Source organism: Capra hircus, chromosome 2 (genome assembly GCF_001704415.2).
Source record: "Capra hircus breed San Clemente chromosome 2, ASM170441v1, whole genome shotgun sequence".
NCBI lineage: Eukaryota > Metazoa > Chordata > Mammalia > Artiodactyla > Bovidae > Capra > Capra hircus.
In genome coordinates this window covers 131,283,870-131,306,181 of record NC_030809.1, presented here as the reverse complement: position 1 = coordinate 131,306,181, position 22,312 = coordinate 131,283,870, and the positions used below count along the sequence as shown (strand labels likewise).

At 41.2% G+C, this 22,312-nt stretch overlaps 2 protein-coding genes across 3 annotated transcripts in view; both read left to right on the top strand.

Moving 5' to 3' along the window:
• Positions 1-6,100, top strand: part of MAP3K2 (mitogen-activated protein kinase kinase kinase 2) — a 90,337-nt gene extending 84,237 nt beyond the window's left edge. Inside the window, exons 16-17 of the mRNA XM_018065799.1 lie at positions 725-902; positions 3,363-6,100. Coding sequence (XP_017921288.1) covers positions 725-902; positions 3,363-3,588 — 404 coding nt within the window. The 3' untranslated portion in view covers positions 3,589-6,100. The remainder of the gene's footprint in view (positions 1-724; positions 903-3,362) is intronic.
• ERCC3 (ERCC excision repair 3, TFIIH core complex helicase subunit) overlaps positions 18,477-22,312 on the top strand; it is a 30,967-nt gene continuing 27,131 nt past the window's right edge. The window contains exons 1-3 of one of the 2 annotated variants that reach the window (XM_018065790.1): positions 18,477-18,586; positions 18,949-19,154; positions 19,790-20,026. In XM_018065790.1, the coding sequence (XP_017921279.1) occupies positions 18,559-18,586; positions 18,949-19,154; positions 19,790-20,026 (471 nt within the window). In that variant the 5' untranslated portion in view covers positions 18,477-18,558. Of the gene's footprint in view, positions 18,587-18,616; positions 18,775-18,948; positions 19,155-19,789; positions 20,027-22,312 lie in introns of those variants that run through there. The other variant, XM_018065795.1, reaches the window with a different exon arrangement.

Genomic DNA, 22,312 nt, shown 5'->3' with positions numbered 1-22,312 from the left:
CTACTAAGCCCAGAGCATAATCTCTCTCTCACTTATACAAATAGTGAACTTCCAGAGAGCTTGGTATGGAAAGGAGGAAAGAGTAACTTTACAGTGGAGGATTCTGTAAACACCTTCTCAGCTAAGCAGTCGTGTTCAGTTTATAATAAATAAAGTTAAAAGTTTGTTATAGAAGCAAATGAAATTTTAAAACAGAAACCTTGAAGCTTGCTTAGAATAGATTTAAAATGTGCTCTATAGAAGTTGAGAAGGAGAAATTTTGATTACGGAGGTTCCTGAGGAGAGGCTAGGTTCACAGGGAAATAATCTTGTATGGGCTTCTTGCTTTATAACAGAGAGGCTGGGGCCAAGAGCCTGCTATTGCCTTCATCATCCTTCTCTGAACTTCCATTCCTTTTTGTTTGAACTTCCCATTCTTAGTCCTTTCCCCCTTTCTCTTCTTTTGCGTTCTCACCTCCCGCTTGCACCAGCGCTTTTCAGTGGGGGAACCTTTTCTTAGGTCCTGAAGCACACACAGTGACACTAAATTTTCATTGTTCCATGTAAGAAATCTTTAATACACACTGACCATACGCCTGGCATTAACCAGGTACTATTCAGAGGTGCAGAGCAGCCTGATTCTGGAGACAGATTGAAGAGTCTAAGTAATTTTCTGCCATTTTCTTTTATGTTATATTCCAGATTGCCAATAAAAATAATGAAATGAGGGTATTTCTTGTTTTAGGTGCAAATATTCTGAGAGATTCAACAGGCAACGTCAAACTAGGAGATTTTGGGGCCAGCAAACGGCTTCAAACCATCTGTCTTTCAGGGACGGGAATGAAGTCTGTCACAGGCACACCATACTGGATGAGCCCTGAAGTGATTAGTGGAGAAGGCTATGGCAGAAAAGCAGATATCTGGTAGGTTTTGATGCGGGATTTGCCTGAAAACACTCACCTTATTAACATATTTCCACTCAGGATGGAAATTATTGAAATGAACTTAAATTCTTTTTTGTACTTTTGAAATAGGATGTCAGGATTACAAGGATTGATATCATTTTAATTATGCCCTTTGAGGCTTAATAACTGACCAAATAAATAGAGCTTTCAAACCATTTTTTCATTCTTTGAGAAGAATTTCTTCTTAAGCAAATTTCAGCATTAGAAAGCTGTCTTCATTTTATTTCCCGGATGAACTTTTAAAGTAATTAATCTTTATTGTTAGTCTTATAATTCAGTTAACCTTTAACTGCTTAATATTTTAAGATAGAACATAAAACGGTCATTTCCTACTTCCCCCTGAGGAAAGTGGTTTTTTCCCTTTGGTGTTTATTGGTATTTATTGAAGTTGCGAAGAGAAGGTCTCTCTCTGTGACCACTGCAGAGCTAGGAAGTGCGGGGAGTCTCTGTTCCTCCTCTTGGCGTTCACTAAAGGTCACTCTGGTTCCTCCTTAACCAAGTTCTCACTGCCCACCAGCTCCTGAGCCTGAGGTTAGGCACCCTGAGAGGGTGTCAGCAGTTCTCTAAACCCTTTCCATTGTGCAGTTCTGGAGTCTTTCCTGCCTGCTTCTCAGCCCCAGCTACTTACATGAGCTCTTTTGAGTAAAGTTCTTAATAGGTACTCATTTTAGGCACCTAAAGACAAGAGAATTTCTAATGTTTCTATTTTTTGTAAAATAAAGACAAAAAAACACATTCAGTGACAGGCTAGAGAATTATATGGAGCAAAACTTATGAATAATATTCTGTGCCTAACAAATTTGAGAGCTTAAATTGTGGTTTGTTTTCGTTGATTCTTATGTTTAAAGTACAGGTTTGGGTTTTTGTTTTTAGCTCAAACATAAGTGCTTGTTTTTTTAATAAGATAGTAACACAGTAATTTAGTTGTAACAAAGCCATCAACAGAGCCACATAGAAACAAAACTAAAGGTATTGCTTTAAATTGATTATCTCCCTTAAATAGGAAAAATTTAACCTGTTAGTCTAGTGGCTCTCAAACCTATCCACACATTTGAGAAATGGAAGGAAGGAGGAGGGTTGGTACTTAAAAATTAGCTATACCCAGAGCTCATCTCAGAACAATTAAATGTGAGTATCTCAAGAGTGGGGACCAGGCAAAGATTTCTGAAGTGTTGTCAGGTTTGAGAAGCACAGCTCTAAAGTAATAAGCAATAGAAAATATGCCTTCAAAGCAATTCAAAAACACAAAGTTAAAAAAATAAATATGGTAAATTTCTTTTCTCTTATCATAGCAAAAGGAGGAGGGAAGCACCAATTCATTCTCATTATTTTTTATCCATTTTTGATTGCCCAGAGTGGAGTTTAACAAACATCAAATATTAAAAGTTATACAAATGCATCATATGCTACAGTTTTCACTACTTTACATTTGGAAAGCTCTTCTAAGACAGTACCAGCTTTCAGAAAGAAAAGCACTTTTTAAAGTTTGCATAGATGTTTAAGTTGGCTGTTGGTTCAACTAAGAGTCAATATAATGCACTAAAAGGCATTTTATTAGTAACAGTTATTATAAAACATTTCATGTACCACAAATTTTAACTTTTTGGTGCAACAAGAATATTTGAGTGTTTCCCATTTATTTCTACAGCTGTCAGAATTCATTGAAATGCAGACTCAAAACACAAATTTTTCTTCGAGACTGCATACATAAAATACTTTTCCTATAACTGCACTGTATCCCTGACAGATCCCTATGGGGAAGTTCAGTAGTGACTATAGGCATATTTATCTTTAAAACAACTTTTTTCTCATTGTTTGGGTTTGGGATTGATATCAAGTTTGGAAAAAGATGTTTCTTTAAGATTACACAAATTCACTTAAAAATGTCTCCTCAAATTTAAAAACCCTGTTTTCTTCAGCTCCTTCTGTCAGGTCTCCATGTCAGTCGATCTAAACTGCATCATTCTTGCCCTGAAGTGCTCTTCTCTCGGCTTGTCTTCATGTGTACCTTCGTGGATTCTCCTCCAGGGCTGGGAGGGGGGCCTGGTGCCCTGGAGCAGGTGTCCGGCCATCCGCTGTTGGCTGGGCCAGCCGAGGCCTCAGTCACCCCTGCGTCTTTTTGGCGCTTCACAGGGGCTCCGAGGCCACTTGGGGCTGCTGGGGGTATGGACGGTCCGGAGCAGGAGCCCTTCAGAGGCGCGTAGAACGTCAGCCTCAGAGCCCAGCGGCTCCGTGAGGGCGCCGAGGGCTGTGACCTCAGTCCCAGTTGCCCATGGTAACAGCCTCCTAATGAAGTTTAACACTGGAAACCAAGTCACGCTTAAATGTATAGGAGCTTCACACGTTTCTCATTTCGTGGGTAGTTAACTGACTTTCATGAGGATGATGTTTGTGTAAGGTGTCTTTTTTCCCCCTTAGGAGCGTGGGCTGTACTGTGGTAGAAATGCTAACTGAAAAGCCTCCCTGGGCCGAGTTTGAAGCGATGGCTGCCATCTTTAAAATCGCCACTCAGCCAACGAACCCAAAGCTGCCACCTCATGTCTCCGACTATACTCGAGACTTCCTCAAACGGATTTTTGTGGAGGCCAAACTGAGGCCGCCGGCTGACGACCTTCTGAGGCACACGTTTGTGCACTGCCACTAGCGGCCGGGAGCCTCCCCGGCGCCTCTGCCCAGCTCCCTTCTGTCCAGGCACCTTCTCGCTGACTGCACTTTTCCTTTTTTATAAAGAAGAGAGGTGTGGAGGAAGAAAGACAAGAGGGAAAAGTGCTTCTCTTGATTCCTGGTTAAATTTGATTATTAATAATAATAGTAACCTAAATTTTTTATATTTAATCCTTTTTTCCCTTACAAGAACTTGAAGCTTTTTTTTTTTTAATTTTTATAATGTACTGATGTGGTTCAGAGACATACAGCACTTTAGTACATAGTCGCTCTTTTTAGTACAAAAAAATCATTGGAATACCTTAAGATTGTAGAGTCTTTCCCTGTGTCACTGACAGATTGGCAGTGATGGGGAGACATGGAAAACAAGAAGAAAACAATGATGTATGATTTGTAGTTTTTAGTGATAGTATTTAAAATAGATTCTCATTTGCGAGGTTGAGCCCTAAACTTGAGTTTAGGATAGGTACTCAACTGAAAGAATATAGGTTCCTTCTTGTAACTGTATTCTTTAGATCCTAACCTCTGTCTACCAAGCTTTTTGCTCAGTAGGAATCTTGATAGAAAATATGAGTCTCTAGAGGTATCTTTATTTGTTAATCCTAACCAGTATAATAAGCAAATACACTATAATAGATCCATATTACTGGAATCTATAAACCTTGAGGGATAGCTTTCTGCTTAAAAAAGATAGTTTTATTTTAAAGCAGATATGTGAAGTCAATAAGCAAATTCAAATTAAAAGATAGAAGACTGCTCTAATTAAATGTCTGAGAGTAGAAGAGGCCACATTTGCCAGCCAGCAGAAATCCTGAAAAGAACCAAGTGTGGTTTAGTGCATTTTAGGCTGTGTTCTTTACCTGAGGAGGAAGCCCCAACGTTAAGGGGCAGGAGAAGTGAAATCATGCATACTGTGTCTTTCCGATTCTAGCTCCTGATTCCCCACAGGTAATCATTCTTTAGGAACTGAGAGTTTAACCTGGAGTATCTGTGTCTTAAAAGCTAATGTCATGAGAGAAAACCTTTGTTCTTTGGATCTCAGAAAACAGTTACCATGTAAAACAGTGGCTTCCATGGCTGGGGTGGGGATAATGTTACCTGGCATTTGGCAATGCCTGGAGACATTTTTGGTTGTCATAAAAAAGAGGATGCTAGAGGCATCTAGTGGTTAGAGGCCAGGGATGCTACTAAAGAAACTAAAATACACAAGAACAGCACCTCCCTTTCCTCATCGAAGAATTGTCCTCCCCAGATATTAAAAGTGCTGAAGTTGAGAATCCCTGAGATAAATACTAGCCCTAGTTATAGACTGAAAATGGTACAAAGCAGGTTCCTTGCAAAAAGTAAATTTCAGAGAGTTATACAGTGCATAATGAGGGTTTTACAAGAGTAGAGATTGCTACTTCAAGTCAAGGGTGAATGATCTGTACAAACAGCAAGGAGCAACCCTTTTCTTACCAGCTGCATATCGCCCCCAAATCAGTAACTTTCATTTTGGAAATAAAATTAACTTAAACCTGGAGCCTGTTGAACTCAGCCATCTGTATGTATGTATTCTTTCCTCGGAAGTCAGTTCATTCATAATTGGGAGAAAAGAAAGGCATATTAAAACTTAAGTATTAACTACTTTAAACGAAGATTAAAAACTGCCAGATATTTCTAGCATAAGAGCCAAGGACATTAAGCAGAAAGAGACTACTGGGAAACCCACTATCTCTGATGGACTTGTGCTACTGAAAAACATGAATGATAGCAATGATTCGGCCAGTTGCAATGTTTTCAGCATATTAAAGCAAGCACTAAGTACTTTAAGGGTCTAGAAAATAGTATTCTTCCTGGAGGCCCTCAATGTGATGCCTTTCATGGGGTTCATAAGGGACTTGGGTATTTTATTTTCTGCTAAAAGGTATGCTTGTTTAGGAACTGTTTTAAAATACTTTGCTTCTGAAGTTAAGTAGATGTTGGTTTACTGTATCAAGGTCCTATCTGGCATTCCCTGTAGGAATATTTGAAATTCCACTAGCTAGTCTGAGAAGAAGTCAAAGCACAAATAACAGCTGTTAAAGCTTCTTCTATTCCTGTGTAATGAAAGGAAGCAGCTTGCAAGGAAGAACGTGAATTAATAGCCTACCTCCCACCCCCTAGAAAATCAGCTGCCGAATCTTGTGCTATAAACATAGTCCCCAAGGATGTGGATCTGTTATAATTTCTTCATCTTTTATGAGTGAAGGCATCTCTTCTACTTGAGCAAGACCGTGGTATCTGGACCAGTGGGCTTTTCCTTCCCTTGTGTTGTGTGCTTGTGATTTTCTTTTGGCTCAATTTTGGTCTGTCAGGGTAATCAGCAGTGCAGAATATGAGACAAGTGTTCTTTAAAGAGAGACTTTTGGAGACTGTGAAACCCAAAGCAAAGTGTTTGCTTTTTTCAGTCTCTCTCTCTTTCCAAAATGCTATCGAAAATAAAATCACCTGAAAAGAAACTACTATGTTAACACTGCTGTGTAAGACCTTTGTTTTATACGAAAAATATTATTAGCTATGGAAAAGTATTGTTCTTTATGTAAAGACTTAAGAATAGACTAATAGTTTACAGAGTTATATAAAAATGTGATGTGAATTTATTTCATACAAGTTGTTAAAGGTACCAAAAACCACAAAAAATTTAATATATATAAAAACTACTAGAACGAAAAAGCTTAATGGGGTGAGGTATGGAAGATCAAAATTTAATTTAAAAAAGAAAATTTTGAAAGGAAACACATCTATCAGGGGCTGTTAAATATAACACTCCATTTTTTTTCCTTTCTAATAATGATACGGATCAACAAATGAAATTTGAACTTTTTAGGACGACTATAAATGTGTTTTGCTTTTTAAATGCACAGCCTGATTCTTCTATACTGTAATGTTTCTTTGCTGAGGCTGGAAAATGACCAGACTGCTAACTTTGTGCCTTTAAAATGCGTTCTGCTTTGGTAGTGGCAGACTTTCTGGTGCTGGAGAAGATTCACTAGCAGTCTCTTACGCGCTTTTCAGGATACACCTTTCTACTTAGGCCTTGAGAGAGTCAAGATGGCATGACTTAGGCTTGGACCAAATACGAGATCTTTTACATTGCACATAAGTTATATTGAATTCAAGGGTTGAAAATGTCATAATGACTAGTAGAAATTTTGATGATAATTCTTTAAAATGTATTTTAAAATATACAGACTTTGAAAATATGATGATCCTTAATTTTCCTCATTTACAAAACATGTTTCTAACCTGAGAAACAGTTGAAGACTACTGCCTTAGAAAGTTTTCAAAGGCATGACCACCTTACATAATTCATATGAATTGAAGTGTTAATGCACAGGCTGAACTATAAAAGAAAAATTAAAACTTATTTCGTAGTAAATTGAATTGGCTTTGAAGGAGTCTTTATCTTATTTCAAATAGAAGCTACATGTAAAAGGTGAAATTATTTCTTTAGAGAGCTTTCTCTGCTACTTCAGTTCTTGTATATGTCAGGTCTGGTGTGTAATATTTCTGAGATGGAAGTATAATAAGGTACATGAAATTACTGAGAAAATAAAATTTGAACAGTTTATAGGGACAACCAAGCTTGGGAGCAAAAGCAAATACATTTGCCGGATGCAGACTCTTTGGCCCACAGCAGAGTTCTTTGTCAGTGATTTCATTTGGGACCAATAGTTTGATATAAAATCACCTAGTGTCAGCCAAGTATAGGGATCTATCAATTTTTTTTTTCATCATGGTGAGTCTTTTTCATTTACTTATTCAATATTGTGACTTACTGTGTCAGGTATTAAATTAACTTGTCTGTAAGGAGGTCACAGTCTAGGAGGAAAAAATGGGCAAACAATTGTTTTTTTGACATATCTTAACTCTGAAAAGTTCATCAATGATGTTTTAAACTGTCATTACTTACGAGGTGAGGGGACAGCGATTTTGGGTGGCCATTGGCTGTGATAAACTGAACCACAGACAGTAAGTAGAAGCACCCCAGTTGGAGAGATGTGCACAGGTCAGGCCGCCTCTCGCTCAGGACTCCCTCCGAAACCCAGCCTCTGTTCAGACAGTTCCAGTGATGGGGGCATTTATTCCATTACATAGTATTTTTTTCCCCTGCTTCTTTCTTTTAAAGAAAATATTTTCTTTTGGTCTGAATTATTAAAATACCCAAAACATTTGATAGAAACTGAATTCTGCCAACAGTGTTATTTATACTAAGATCAGGAAAATTTCTTGAGATCTTACTGTTTTATATGAAGTTTGGCCTTTGTTACAAATGTAATGTTCATATTTATTTGAATCTTAAGATTGGTTAAAATGTTAACGAAAAGCAGTTTAATTGTTAATTTTTCGTAGTGCCTTTTTCTCTGTATGCCTTAATTTTGTTTTATATCAATAATAATTCACATTACCCACCGCAATGAAAGTTTCTCCAAAATCAGTAGGCTTCAGGAGTTCCTTTGGCCTTAGACTGTGTACTGGCCATTAAACTTTTCTTAATGCCTGCTTCCTCCTACCCTTTTCTACCTCTTTTTTTAAAAATATGTTATTAGAAGAGAAACATTAACATTGTTTTGTGATAGACACATTGCAGTTTTACTAGACACAAATTTCTAAGATAAGGATAGAAAGATATTTTAATTCTAAAGAGACATAGTAAATTACTTTCCAGGTTGATTAGTTGATTTTTCAATCACATTGGCACTGTTCAAATTCTTGTCATGTTTCAGTTAACGATTTTCAGAGAAGAACTGGAATGGTGGGTTTTGTCCTAAAGAGGTCATTTAAATGGTTTACAAATGTGTTAAGGCAATGAGACTTAGGGCAATGAGCAAGAAATCCAGGGATAGCAAATTCTAATCCTTACTTTTAAGCTAGCATTTTGACTAAGACTCTAGCTTTTCTGTGAATTGTGTGTGTGTGTGTGTGTGTGTGTGTGTGTGTGTGTGTGTGTGTGTGTGTGTGTGTGTGTGTGTGTGTGTGTGTGGAGTTGGGGCAGGGGTGGGAAGGAAGGAAAGGTGTGAATGTCCAATTAGATTAGTCTCTGTTCTTGGAAGAACAATTTAAATATGTATAACCTACTGATGTTGGAATGCCAGCACATTTTCCACAATTAGCTAGTACAAACAGTTGTTTAATAAAGGTATTTATTGTAAATTGCCAAGCTCTTGGTTGCTAAAAGTAGATTAAAATTGAATCTGTATGTGTGTATAATAGCTTATATATAATCCCTAAATAGAAAGTAATTGGTTTTGCGTAGTTCTTCCTGATCTCTTTGGAATAGAAATTCTGCCAGACATTATCAGAACAAGCATCCTTAGCTTACCAAGTGTTCAAAAGGAAGTTGTTCTATCCCTCTTTCTGGTTGGCTAGGGAAGCGCGCTGTGAAGCTGCTGTTCCTACCTGACAGTCGCCTTTGGCTTTGCTTTGGCTTCTGCCGCAGCCTGGACAGGATGCCGTAATAGGGGTGGAAGCATCATGCCTGCTGACTCTCTGCTTTCAGCTCTCAGAGCTGTAGCGGGCAGTGCACTCATAGGGGAGTTTAGAGAACCTTCTCTCGCTTATAGTGAGAGTGGACATGGCTTAGTTGCAGAAAGTTGGGGGAGGAGTCATAGCTATAAATTTTATCTTTGCTTGTATTACAGTCTCATGTAATTCTTCATATTTTTCAAAATTGTGCGTTTTAATTGACAGTAATGCTATTTTTGTTAATAACAGAAAAGGCGTTAAATCAGTGATTACTATTATTCCCTATGCCTAATGACTTCTTGTTTGTATTTACAATCTGTATTATCAGAATCACTTTAAACCAAAGCTTTTATATTCTCTGCACACATAGCCAAAATGATTAGCACTGTTAGTTCTGCCCAATTGTAAGCTTATAGTATAAAAATGATAAAACAGGTACTAGTAGCATTTGTATCTCAGTCTATCCTTCAAGTTACAGGACAGGTGCTCGGTGTTTGCATTTAGACATGCAGAATTTACTACAACTATTATGGACCTATAGAGACATTACAAACTTGAGCTTGTACACGTGCCAATCTTATTAATGTCACTTGACCACAGATGCATATACATACACATTGACACATGATGCCTCAGGTTGGTGGCGTACTTTCTTCCTAGAGTGTCTTGACATTTATGAACTTGTGTTTGACTTGAGGGGCATTTCAGGAAAGTTTTGCAGAAAAGTAGGTTATGGACTTGTTGTGCCATAGACATTTTGGAAGATAAGGACAAGTCTGCTCTCCAGCATACCTGCAGAATTTGTCCCCAGGTAGGATTTCTGAGTCCCTCAATGCCAGTTGAGGACAGTAAAGTTTGTGACTGTACTAAAAAGCACTTTTGTCTTCACTTATTTGTGTAATTAGCTGTTGGTGATTTAGCATTAGCATTGCTTGGAGGGGAGAGATAAGTAACAAAATTACGTCTAACCCTGTTAGACACTTAGGCTTCCAAATAGATTCGTCGTCGTGTTCTCATTTTTCCAAAGACTTTTTTTCCACCTGGAATAAGAAAGAACTAGTGGAAACATTTGAGCTGGAAAGGTTTATGGGCAAAAGAAAGTAGGCCAAACCCTTGCAATATACCCCGTTCAAGTGAAAGTGCAGTGTCTAAGGATAAGAATACTTCTTTAAAAACAAACACTTGTTTTTAATACAGTCTTAGTAAGTAAAAGGTTTACATTTTTTCTATTGTTGTTGGTTTTAAAATTTGCTACCCTGCATTCTGAAATATTATAAAAGAGTTAATACCAAAAATACTTTTAATGTCTGACATCTCTTACATTTCACATGGTTCTTTTTATTCAGATATCATTGTAAATAATTAAGTAAACTTGGATAAATATGAGAATAAACTTTTAATTGTTGCAAATTCTGATTATCAATTTGTAAATTTACCCTTTGACCTAATGTACATTTTTAAATGTAGCCATTAAATTCTCTATATTTAATCTATTAGTTTCTCTCTGTAAATGTTTTTAATCTCAGTTAAATGCTGGGCAGTTTATGTACAGAGGTGTTCTTTTCCTATCAAGGTTGACTTTTTTGCACATTTTTGGAAATGTTTAATTTGTACACTGATTTACTACTCTGACCAATAATTGTTGATGGGTGTGTGAGCATCGTGAATGCGTGCATTGAACTACTGTCTGTGTCTCTACGTTTAAACGTCTTTCAAGATGTAGCCATCAGTAACTGCATTGCTATTACTGATTTAGATGGACTTTCATGCTTTTACAAAGTATGCTTATCTATGGTTCTATCTTTGTTGAGAACTCAGGAGTTCAACATCACTTTCTGATTTTATATGTATTCTATAATTCATGACTAAGTTGAAAGTATGCTTGTAACTCTGTGTATTGGGGGATGTGTGTGTGGAGATGTCTTTTTCTGTTTGTAGGTACGTGTATATATCCCAGTAATTTCTTATTTTCATTTCTACATTTTTATGAACTTGTTTTATAAGGGTACTGTTTAGTTAGAATAATTAAATATATATAAAGCTTTCTGAGAGATTATTTACTATATGAATATATTTTCAGCTGGCTGATCAAAACTATTTTCTTAATTTTGTTTTTACCATTCAAAATGTATTTGTATTTCCACAGTTGATTGCAGATTTACTTAGATATCTATCAATTAAAATACTCTTGCAGAGAACACTGCATTCTCATTGGGAATTCTATGAAATGCAAATTAAGAGAAAAAAATAGGTTTTAAGCAGTAGCAAAAACACTGTCCACTAAAACAGCCTTTGAATTCTCAGAGCTATGAAAAAATGTCAGAAACTAAATTATCTTGAAGAGATGTCAAGGCTTTTATATCTCCAGTTGCTGTTGGCCTGTCCTACTGTTTTTGAATATTTCCTTTATTCTACCCCAGAGATTTCAACTTTCAGTTTTCTTCTTACTGGGCAAGGTCAGACCTCACTCATAAAACAATATATTGAAAAATTGTGATTCTCTGTGATTAAATTGGTTTAGAAATGTCCAAACATACATTATTGTGTCTTTACACCATATTTTGTATTTTAAGTAACTGGCAGAAAATGAATTGGGAATTAAATTTCCAATCTGATAATGTTGTTGTACTTAAGGAAAACCTTGTTTTTAATATGCGGTATCATGTGAAATTACGTATGTTAGGAATAGAGTCCACTGTTGAAGTTGAATGTCACTAAGCTTATGTTATAAGGAGCAGATACAATTAGAAAAACCTACCAGAAGCCAGACACAGTGTGGTATGCGCCACACTCCATGCACATTTGACTTTGTGTTCATTCAAAATTGTGCTTGTAAAAATGTATAAAATTTCTGAGTTTTACAGTTTTTATGTACTTGTTTTTTCTTGCTGGTAAATAGCCTTTTTTTTTAAATCTAATGTGAAAGAAACCATGTTTATATTTTGTTAGTGATCAGTGACTTTGTTTATATGGGAATTTGTATATTGTTGGCACACATCTTGGTTTAGATTTATTGTGCATGAAGGCCTGCAATAATTAGCACAATGAAAATTGCTTTTTCTTACATGTCCATTTTTTGAAAGATTGTGGTGCAAAGGCTTACTCTAAGTAACCTTCTGGACTATGGAATGAATATAAATGAATGGCACTTTGAGTGTTAATAAAGCTGATATTTATTTCCACTGTGATTGCTTTGTCCACAGCTCTTCTTGGACACACTGTCGTCTCTGCTCTGCCTGGTTTGATCACTTTCTAGGAGACAGCCTAGAAACATTGCAACTAAATCTTCCCAAGATACAAGTCTGTAATGTTCTCCTCAGCGTGCTCTGGCATGTTTCTCTAGATACTTTGATTACCCAAATCAGAAATTAACGGTGACTAGAAACAAAAAAACTACTGTCAGAAGGTAAAGAACGGACACTCCCACAGTACTGGAGGTCATTTAAGTTAACACTGTCATATAGAGGGCAGCTTAGCAACACCAAGTCAAAAGCCTTAGAGTCTTGTATATCCTCTGACCCAACAGTTTTGTGTGTAGGAATATGATTGCAGATGTGCTAAAATATATCTATAAAAGCCCCAGATTGAGTTCTACATGTTCAATACTGGGGGCTATTGTAACAAAGCCAGCAAGCTGGCTGGGTTGTTTTAGCCGTAGAGGCTCTAAGGCCAAAGTTAAGGTGGGTTTCTCAGGTTACTCAGTGGTGAAGAATCTACCTGCAGTGCAGAAGTCATGAGTTTGATTCCTGAGTCCAGAAGATCCCCTGAAGGAGGAAACGGCAACCCACTCCAGTATTCTTGCCAGGAAAATCCCAGGGACAGAGGAGCCCGGGGGCGTGGGGAAGGCTACAGTCTGGGGACATGACTGAGCACCACACACGCAAGGCACCACCAGGGCTGTGCTCCCCCTTAAACCTGTAGGGGAGTCCGTCCTTGCCTCTTTCCACCTTCTGGTAGCCCCAGGCACTCTTGGCATGTGGCTATAACTCCTGTCTCTGCCTCCTGTCTTCATGTGGTGGTCTCCCTCTGTTTCTTTTTTTAAATAAGGACACCAGTCATGTAGTATCAGGGCCCACCGTAATGACCTCGTTTTAACTTGATTAACCCTAAAGACTGTATTTCCAAATAAGGCCCCATTCTGAGGTACTGGAGGTTAGGATTTCAAAATATCTTTTTGTGGGAAACAAACATACTGCAGTCTGCCCTGTGGCTCCTGAAAATTCATATTTTTCCAGGTACCAAATACTTTCACCTCATCCCAACTTTCACCCCATCCCAACTTCCCCCAAAGTCTTATTCTAACATCAACTCTTTTTTTTTTTTTTTTTAATTTTTATTTATTTATTTGGCTGCTCTGGGTCTTAGTTGTAGCATGTGGGATCTAGCTCCCTGACCAGGGATCGAACCTGGGCCCCCTGCACTGGGAGCTCAGAGTCTTAGCCACTGGACCACCAGGGAATTCCCATCTAACATCAACTCTTAAGTAAGTCCATGTATGTTACTAAACTTCAGTCAGTTCAGTCGCTCAGTCATGTCTGACTCTGCGACCCCACAGACTGAAAAACACCAGGCTTCCCTGTCCATCACCAACTCCCAGAGCTTGCTCAAATTCATGTCCATCCAGTTGGTGATGCCATCCAACCAACTTATCCTCAGGAAAATTAACCAGGTTTGGCAGTTAAGAGCTTAAATGCTGTATATTCAAGGCCATTTTTTTCTTTGGCTGCTCCACACGGCTTGTGGGATCTTGGTTCCCCAACCAGGGATCAAACCCAGGCCCTCCAGAGTGGAAGTGCAGAGTCATAACCACTGGACCACCAGGGAGCTCCCAAGCCATTATTTCTGTTCACCAAAATTTGTCTTAAGTTCAAGATGTGGTTTAAGATTAGTATCTGACAATACTCTACAGAGCTATTTACAATAGGGTAAGTTAGAACTGGTCATGGAACAACAGACTGGTTCCAAATAAGAAAAGGAGTACATCAAGGCTGTATATTGTCACCCTGCTTATTTAACTACTATGCAGAGTACAGCATGAGAAATGCTGGGCTGGAAGAAGCACAAGCCTGGATCAAGATTGCCAGGAGAAATATCAATAACCTCAGATATGCAGATGACACCACCCTTATGGCAGAAAGCAAAGAGGAACTGAAAAGCCTCTTGATGAAAGTGAAAGAGGAAAGTGAAAAAGTTGGCTTAAAGCTCAACATTCAAAAAACTAAGATCATGGCATCTGGTCCCATCACTTCATGGGAAATAGAGGGGGAAACAGTGTCAGACTTGATTTTTGGTGGCTCCAAAATCACTGCAGATGGTGATTGCAGCCATGAAAATAAAAGATGCTTACTCCTTGGAAGGAAAGTTATGACCAATCTAGATAGCATATTGAAAAGCAGAGATAAATTACTTTGCTAACAGAGGTCCGTCTAGGTTTTTAAAGGTTATGGTTTTTCCAGTGGTCATGTATGGATGTGAGAATTGGATTGTGAAGAAAGTTGAGTGCCGAAGAATTGATGCTTTTGAACTGTGGTGTTGGAGAAGACTCTTGAGAGTCCCTTGGACTTCAAGGAGATCCAACCAGTCCATTCTAAAGGAGACCAGTCCTGAATGTTCATTGGAAGGACGCTGAGGCTGAAATTCCAATACTTTGGCCACCTGATGCAGAGTTGACTCACTGGAAAAGACTCTGATGCTGGGAGGGATTGGGGGCAGGAGGAGAAGGGGACGACAGAGGATGAGATGGCTGGATGGCATCACTGACTTGATGGACATGAGTTTGAATGAACTCCAGGAGTTGGTGATGGACAGGGAGACCTGGTGTGCTGTGATTCATGGGGTCGCAGAGTTGGACACTGAGCAACTGAACTGAACTGAAGGTGGAACTAACTATTCCAATGCTCCCAAATTAGGGTTTGACTAAATAAATTATGACTCGTATTTCAGTTGCCAAGTCATGTCCAACTCTGCGACCTGATGGACTGCAGCAGGCTGGGCTTTCTTGTCCTTCACTATCTCCCAGTTTGCTCAAACTCAGGTCCATCCAGTCGGTGATGCCATCCAACCATCTCATCCTCTTTCATTCCCTTCTGCTCCTACCTTTCTCAGCATCAGGGTCTTTTCCAATGAGTCAGCTCTTCTCATCAGGTGGCCTAAGTATTGAAACTTCATTAAATAGTCATTAAACATTCATTTTTGAATGTTTTTCTACTAGTCATGTATGGTTGTGAGAGTTGGACCATAGAAAAAAAGGCTGAGCACTGAAGAATTGATGCTTTTGAACTGTGGTGTTGGAGAAGACTCCTGAGAGTCCCTTGGACTGTAGGTAGATCAAACTGCTGCTGCTGCTGCTGCTGCTGCTGAGTCACTTTAGTCGTGCCCAACTCTGTGTGACCCCATAGACCACAGCCCACCAGGCTCCTCTGTCCCTGGGATTCTCCAGGCAAGAATACTGGAGTGGGTTGCCATTTCCTTCTCCAATGCATAAAAGTGAAAGTGACGTTGCTCAGTTGTGTCTGACTCTTCGTGACCCCATGGACTGTAGCCTACCAGGCTCCTCCGTCCATGGGATTTTCCAGGCAAGAGTACTGGAGTGGGTTGCCACTTCCTTCTCCTAGATCAAACTAGTCAATCCTAAAGGAGATTAGTCCTGAGTGTTCATCGGAAGGGCTGATGTTGAAGCTGAAACTCCCAATACTTTGGCCACCTCATGCGAAGAGTTGACTCATTGGAAAAGACCCTGATGCTGGGAAAGATTGAGGGCAGGAGGAGAAGGGGACGACAGAGGATGAGATGGTTGGATGGCATCACCGACTCAATGGACATGAGTTTGAGTAAACTCGGAGTTGGTAATGGACAGGGAGGCCTGGTGTGCTGCGGTCCATGGGGTCGCAAAGAGTCGAACACGACTGAGTGACTGAACTGAAACAAAGCTTATGTTAAGAAGATTAAAAAAAAAAGATTAAAAAATTCTATGTCCAAGCAACATCTTGGTGTTAAAAAAACACCTGCTCAGGAAAAAAGCCTGGAGGAAAAAAAAAAAAGCCAAAATATAGATAGCTAGTGTTGTGTTAGGTATGATTTAAATAGCCTTCACTGTAGTTTTCCCATGGAAATGATTAACTGGAGGGAAAATGTAAACCTGCCAAGAAAGTTTTAGTGGTGTTTCCTCCATTTCTTAAGAAGTGAACTTCATTTAGAGCAGGGAACAACAAAGCTTCAATTTACTGAAGGTCATTTATCTGAGAACTGATCATCTTCATTGCAGATTTTGTGGCTGAGTCTGTCTTCAATTTGCTCAGCTGATCAGCAGCAACTAACACAGCAGATACTTCCTTGACCCTGAAATGAGATGAATAAAAGGATTTCCAGGATTCCTGATTTTCCTATCTCACTGGCTGTTCTTCATTCATCTGGTTTGGAAGAATTCACCATTTTCCAGCCTCTTCCCTGTAAAATGTTCCCAGACGTTTTCTTTACCTACATTTGTTCCTTGGGTAACTAATCAGTTCTATAGCTTCAATATCATAGATATATGATGGCAGTTCTCAAACATTTCTAGGTCCCTGAACTTCAGACTTCCACCCAACCGTCAGCTTGACATTTCCTTTATTTATGTAATAGGCTGCTTCTATTAATTGCATCATCCCCCGAATTTGTACATTGAAGCTTTAACTCCCAATGTGACTGTATTTGAAGACAGAGCCTATGAGGAGGTGATAAAAGCTAAATGAGGTCATATGGTTGAAGCCCTAATCTGAGAAAACTGGTGCCCTTATGTGAAGAAAAGACACCAGAGTTTTCCCTTCCCTCAGTCCCCATGTGAGGACATAACAAGAAGGTGGCCATCTTCAAGCCAGGAAAGAGCAGGATCTTAACCTTGGACTTCCAGCCTCCAGAATTGTGACAAAATAAGTTTCACTGTTCGAGTCATATAGTCTGTGGTGTCTTATTATGGCCCTCAAGCAGGCTAGTATAGCCACTCACATTCAATATGTCCAGAACCACTCTTCAAATCTGTACCTTTTGAGATGGGAGGAAGCAGCTTGGGAGCCTTTGGGAGAGGACAGTGCTGAGAGGTCTGGGGGCTGATCCCACAGATTGGTTCCTCTAGGTTTTTCCAAGGTCTGGGGAAAGGTGCAGCCCGGCAGGGACCCATAGTTTCTGGAAGGATGGTGTGGATCATGGCCGATGGTGTAGTACAGGATGAAGTAGTACACTACCCACCTTTGCAGCAGCATATCTCCACAGAGCTTTCTCAATAGAGACCATGGTCCCCCAATGGTAGGGGTGCCCAGCGCTGGACCGCAGCAGGCTGGTACCAGGCTGGGTGCTGCTCAGTCACCCTTTTTTTTTTTTTTTTTTAATCTGTACCTTCCCTGAGGTATATCATTTTTACAGTTGCTCAGGTCAAAAACGTTGCAGTTTTCCTTTACTCCTCTCACCTTCCAGAGCTAGTCAGCAAATCCTGTGCTGTCTTTAACATATATTCAGAATGGAATCACTGTTCATAACCTTTACCCTTATCACCCTTATAAAGCCAGTGACTTCTCAACTGGAGCACTGCAGTAGCTGCCCTTGACTTTGTAAAATCCATCTTCAACAATGCAGCTAGTGCAGTGACCCTTTAATACTAAATCAGACTGTCATTTCTCTGCTCAAAAATTCCCCAGTAGCTCCCTATAATAAAATCCAAAGTTTTTGCAATGACCTACGAGGCTCTATATTAGGTGTTCTCAAAGATGAACATCACATCTAGAGGGCAAGATTGTTGCCCTGGCCTGCAGAATTTTATGATTCAGCTCTTTTGTGTTTGTGCCTTTATAACTGATTTTAACTAGCTCCCATATGATGTCGATGAGCCAGGGGAACCCATTGGGAGAATCAGTTCTCTTCACGCACTATACTGTCTCCTGCCCCCCACCCCTCCCAACCATGGTTCTCCTCTTAAATGCCAAACCTGCGTGGGCCCCTATGTCCACACTGTTCCTTTCTGGTATTTACATAGGACATTGTCCACTTGCATGATCATTCACTCAATTAGCACCGCTTCAGAGAAAGATTCTAACACCACCCATTCAGAATAGCACAAACTGTCACTCTCTTTTATTTCTCCTTAAGAGTGCTCAACACATTTGTTTACTGCCCACATTTTTCTGCTGCAGAAGGCCAAGACCTTTTCTCAGTTCACTGTCCTGACCCACGGGCTGAAACAACAGTGCCTGGTCATAACAAGTACTCAAAACATGTTTGACTAGGAGAAAAAGTATCGAGAGAGCGCCTGCACCGGGAAAGAGCCAGCGGATTGCACAGCGGCCAGGGTCAGCTACCCACACAGCGACCGGACAGCCGGCGGCGGGACTTCCTGGGCGGTGCTCGGAAGAGCTTCCGGTGTGAACAGGAAGTCCCTCCGAGAGCCGCCGCCGCGGTAGGCTGGGGGCGGTGGTAGGCTGCAGCGGGCGCAGTCATGGGCAAGAGAGACCGCGCCGACCGCGGTGAGACGTGGCGCGGGCGTGTTTCGCGGTTGCTTGCACCCGCCGGCGCCCTCATCTTGTGTGGTTGCTGCTTAGGCCTTCTCAGAGGCGGTCGACCCCAGAGTCGCTCGCGGCCGGCGCATGCTATCAGGACTGGCCGCTGGGCTGGGGTCGACCCCGACCTCCGGAGAGCCCTGCAGCGGGTCTAGGTGGGCAGCGTGAGGGAGAGGACTCCCGAGGTGCACAGTGGCTCCGGGCTAGGGGTGGTTGGCGCCGAGGAAGTCTAGTTGCAGCCAGGTTCCCCCGACCTGCGACTAGTCAGTGCAAGGGGAGCCCAAGGCCCCTGCAGGGCTCACTTTGTGTGTCCTTGTTAATATCTGCAGAGAAGAAGAAGTCCAAGAAACGGCACTACGAGGATGAGGAAGACGATGAAGACGACGCCCCTGGGAACGACACCCAGGAAGCTGTTCCCTCCGCGGCCGGAAAGCAGGTGGATGAGTCCGGCACCAAAGTGGATGAGTATGGAGCTAAGGACTACAGGCTGCAGATGCCGCTGAAGGACGACCACACCTCCAGACCCCTCTGGGTGGTAAGCACGCCCACAGCCAGGGGCCAGGAGTTGGTGGGGCCCAAACAGAAAAGCAGGATCGTGCGCTTCGGAGCCCACTGAAAGCGAGCTTTCACAGGCGCGGACTGAAACAGCCGAGATAGGAATGAGCGTGTCTGCTCGTGTGCCGTCTGGCCTTGGGCCTCCTTCCTCACTAACCCCTGCTTTACTCTCATTCTCTCTCCAGTTCTGCCGCGTGATCGGAAATTACTTTCATCCATGGAGTAGCGGCATTTATTGTGTAACGTTTTAATTCCTGTTTGAAAAAATTAATGAGACATTTGCTAGGCAGCTTTTTACCTCAGCTTGAAGTAGTTAATGTACTCCATTCATTGGTCATCTAGCCAGAAAGATATCCAGTAATGTAGGTGGCTTCTCCTGTGAAGACTAGTGGGAGGAGGCAGCTACCCACTCTGGAAGCTTTGTCTTCTGTTCTCTCTACTCCTTGTATCTGATTAAAGTAGTAGCAGGCCCTACAGTTGACTGAAGATGTGCTTACAAAAGTATCCCTGGTGTTGGTTTTCTGGGCAGCTTATCCTTTCTAGATAATGGTGTGGGAAAGAGTCAAATTGTCTCATTAATTTCCTTGACTGTTGTGTCCGTTTGGTGTTTCTCAGGCTCCTGATGGCCACATCTTTTTAGAAGCCTTCTCTCCGGTTTACAAATATGCTCAAGACTTCCTGGTGGCTATTGCAGAACCGGTGTGCCGACCAACCCATGTGCATGAGTACAAACTAACAGCCTACTCCCTGTATGCAGCTGTCAGCGTCGGGCTGCAAACCAGTGACATCACTGAGTATCTCAGGAAGCTCAGCAAGACAGGAGTCCCAGATGGAATCATTCAGTTTATTAAGGCAAGTGGGGGCTAAGGCTGGCTCTTTTGCCCTCCTTCTTAATGTAGGAATGGTAGGGACAAGTGCTGTACATCGTTAGCCTGTGGCAGTCAAGAAAATGCCATTCACATCCATTGTGGGGAGCAGAATAGCCAGTCACCCTGGCTGCTGCTCTTTTGGATCCAGCATTGTGTTTTGCTGAGGCTACACTTCCCATGAGCTGCTCTTAGCCAGTGGGTACTAACAAAGTGGGTCTTCAGGCCCGTTCTGGCCCGGCTTATTTGAGAATACAGCCCAAAGTGTGGGCTGTTAGGGACTGAATTGTGCCTCCTCCAGAATTCACCTCTCGAGGACCTAACCTGTAATATGATTGCGTCTGGAGTAAGGAGATAATTAAAGTTAAATGTGGCTAAAAGGGCAGGGCCAATAGGATTAGTGTCCTTATAGGAAAGGATACCGGAAGGCTTGTATGCTTTCTCCGCATTTGTACAAAGATGAGGTAGTATGAGCACAGACTGAAAAGGTAACCCTCTGCAAACCAGGAAGAGAACCTTCACTGGAAAAGAAGTTCCTGGCTTCATGATGCTGGACTTCTAGAAAAAAGTTTCTGTTTGTTAAACAACTCGGTCCAGGGTGTACTGTATGGTAACATGAGCAGACTAGCACAGATGATAAACTTCACTTAGGTCTGAGAGACAGGAGACCACTAACAACTTCCGTTAGGCAAAGTCAGAAAGGACTTCACACGTGGAAGAGGAAAGAGTTCTCTGTGACGAGCACTTGGACATGCTTGGGTTCTGAGAGATGGTGAATACCGTTCAGAAGAGATGGACAGTAGCTTTCATTGTCTTCTGCTGATCAGTAGACAGTTGGATTCAGACCCCAGATCTGGAGTGGCAGAAGGTGAGTGCCACCGGCATCCCGCACAGACATGAGGCCAATCTCAGAGAAGCTGGTGGGAGCCCCGAAGAGAGTTCTTTTCTTGTGATGTGCAAGGGTACCTTGGGAGAAAGACTTGCATCTTATAAAATGAGCCTGTTTCAGTTCCCTGGCTCTTCTCAGTCTTGGCTGGGAGCTGCCTGCAGGAATGTGGGTGTTGCTTATGCAGGGGTGGATCTAGAGGGCAGCAGTGGAGGCAGGCAGCAGCCCGAGACCTGAGTTGCAGATTTCGTGGCCACCACATTTTCTCTGCTCATTCCGTCCTAAAGATTGTTGGGAACTTGGGAGGATTTTCCACCATTAAGAGTCTTACATCTAGTTGAAGAAATGGGAATGTTGGCGAGGAGGCTGGAGGCTTTGTGTTTAATTTTTGCAGCACCCACTTACTGCACACATATTCTGCCAGCTTTGTGTTGGGGGTAGCGCTGGTACAGTGGGATGAATCTCTGGATTAGGATGGGGGTCTCTTGAAGTGAAGAATAAAGACAAAGGGAAAATAACGGAAAGATTTTAAGCAGCATTTTATAGGTTAAGGGATGTGCATCAGAGTTAGCCAGACAAGAGGGAAGATTTGCTCTCAAAAGGTAGAAGCTACACAAAGAGTCAGACATGACTGAAATGGACTCAGCATGCACACAAAGGCACGACAAGGTGTGCAGTGAACAGTTTATCTCCACTGACCGCTTTCTGTAGTGGCTTTGTATTTTATTCTTAACTTTTCTTGACTATGTCAACTACTGATTTAAGCTGTTTTCACTTCCCCACCCCACCCCTCCATCATGGGCATGTGGGATCTTAGTCCCCTGACCAGGACTTTAACCGTGGGCCCTCTGCAGTGAGCGCCTCCAGTTCTAACCACTGGACCACCAGGGGATTCCTGCTATTTTCAATGAAAAAATATTATTTCTATGGGATTTATTTTACTTGAAGTAGTTTTACTGTTTGTTTGTTTGTTTTCTTCAAAATCATTTTTACACTTTTATCTTTAATTTTTGTCCTTCTGTTTCTTTTGGGTTTTTGTGGGTAGTGCTGTTTTTTAACCTGTAGCTTGAGTTAGATACTTAGTTCATTAATTTCTAGTCATCCTTATTAGTAGAAATATTTAAACATATGTATTCAGTTCACTTCAGTTCAGCCGCTCAGTCATGTCCGACTCTTTGCGACCCCATGAATCACAGCACGCCAGGCCTCCCTGTCCATCACCAACTCTCGAAGTTCACCCAAACTCACGTCCATCGAGTCGGTGATGCCATCCAGCCATCTCATCCTCTGCCGTGCCCTTCTCCTCCTGCCCCCAATCCCTCCCAGCATCAGAGTCTTTTCCAATGAGTCAATCCTTCGCATCAGGTGGCCAGAGTACTGGAGTTT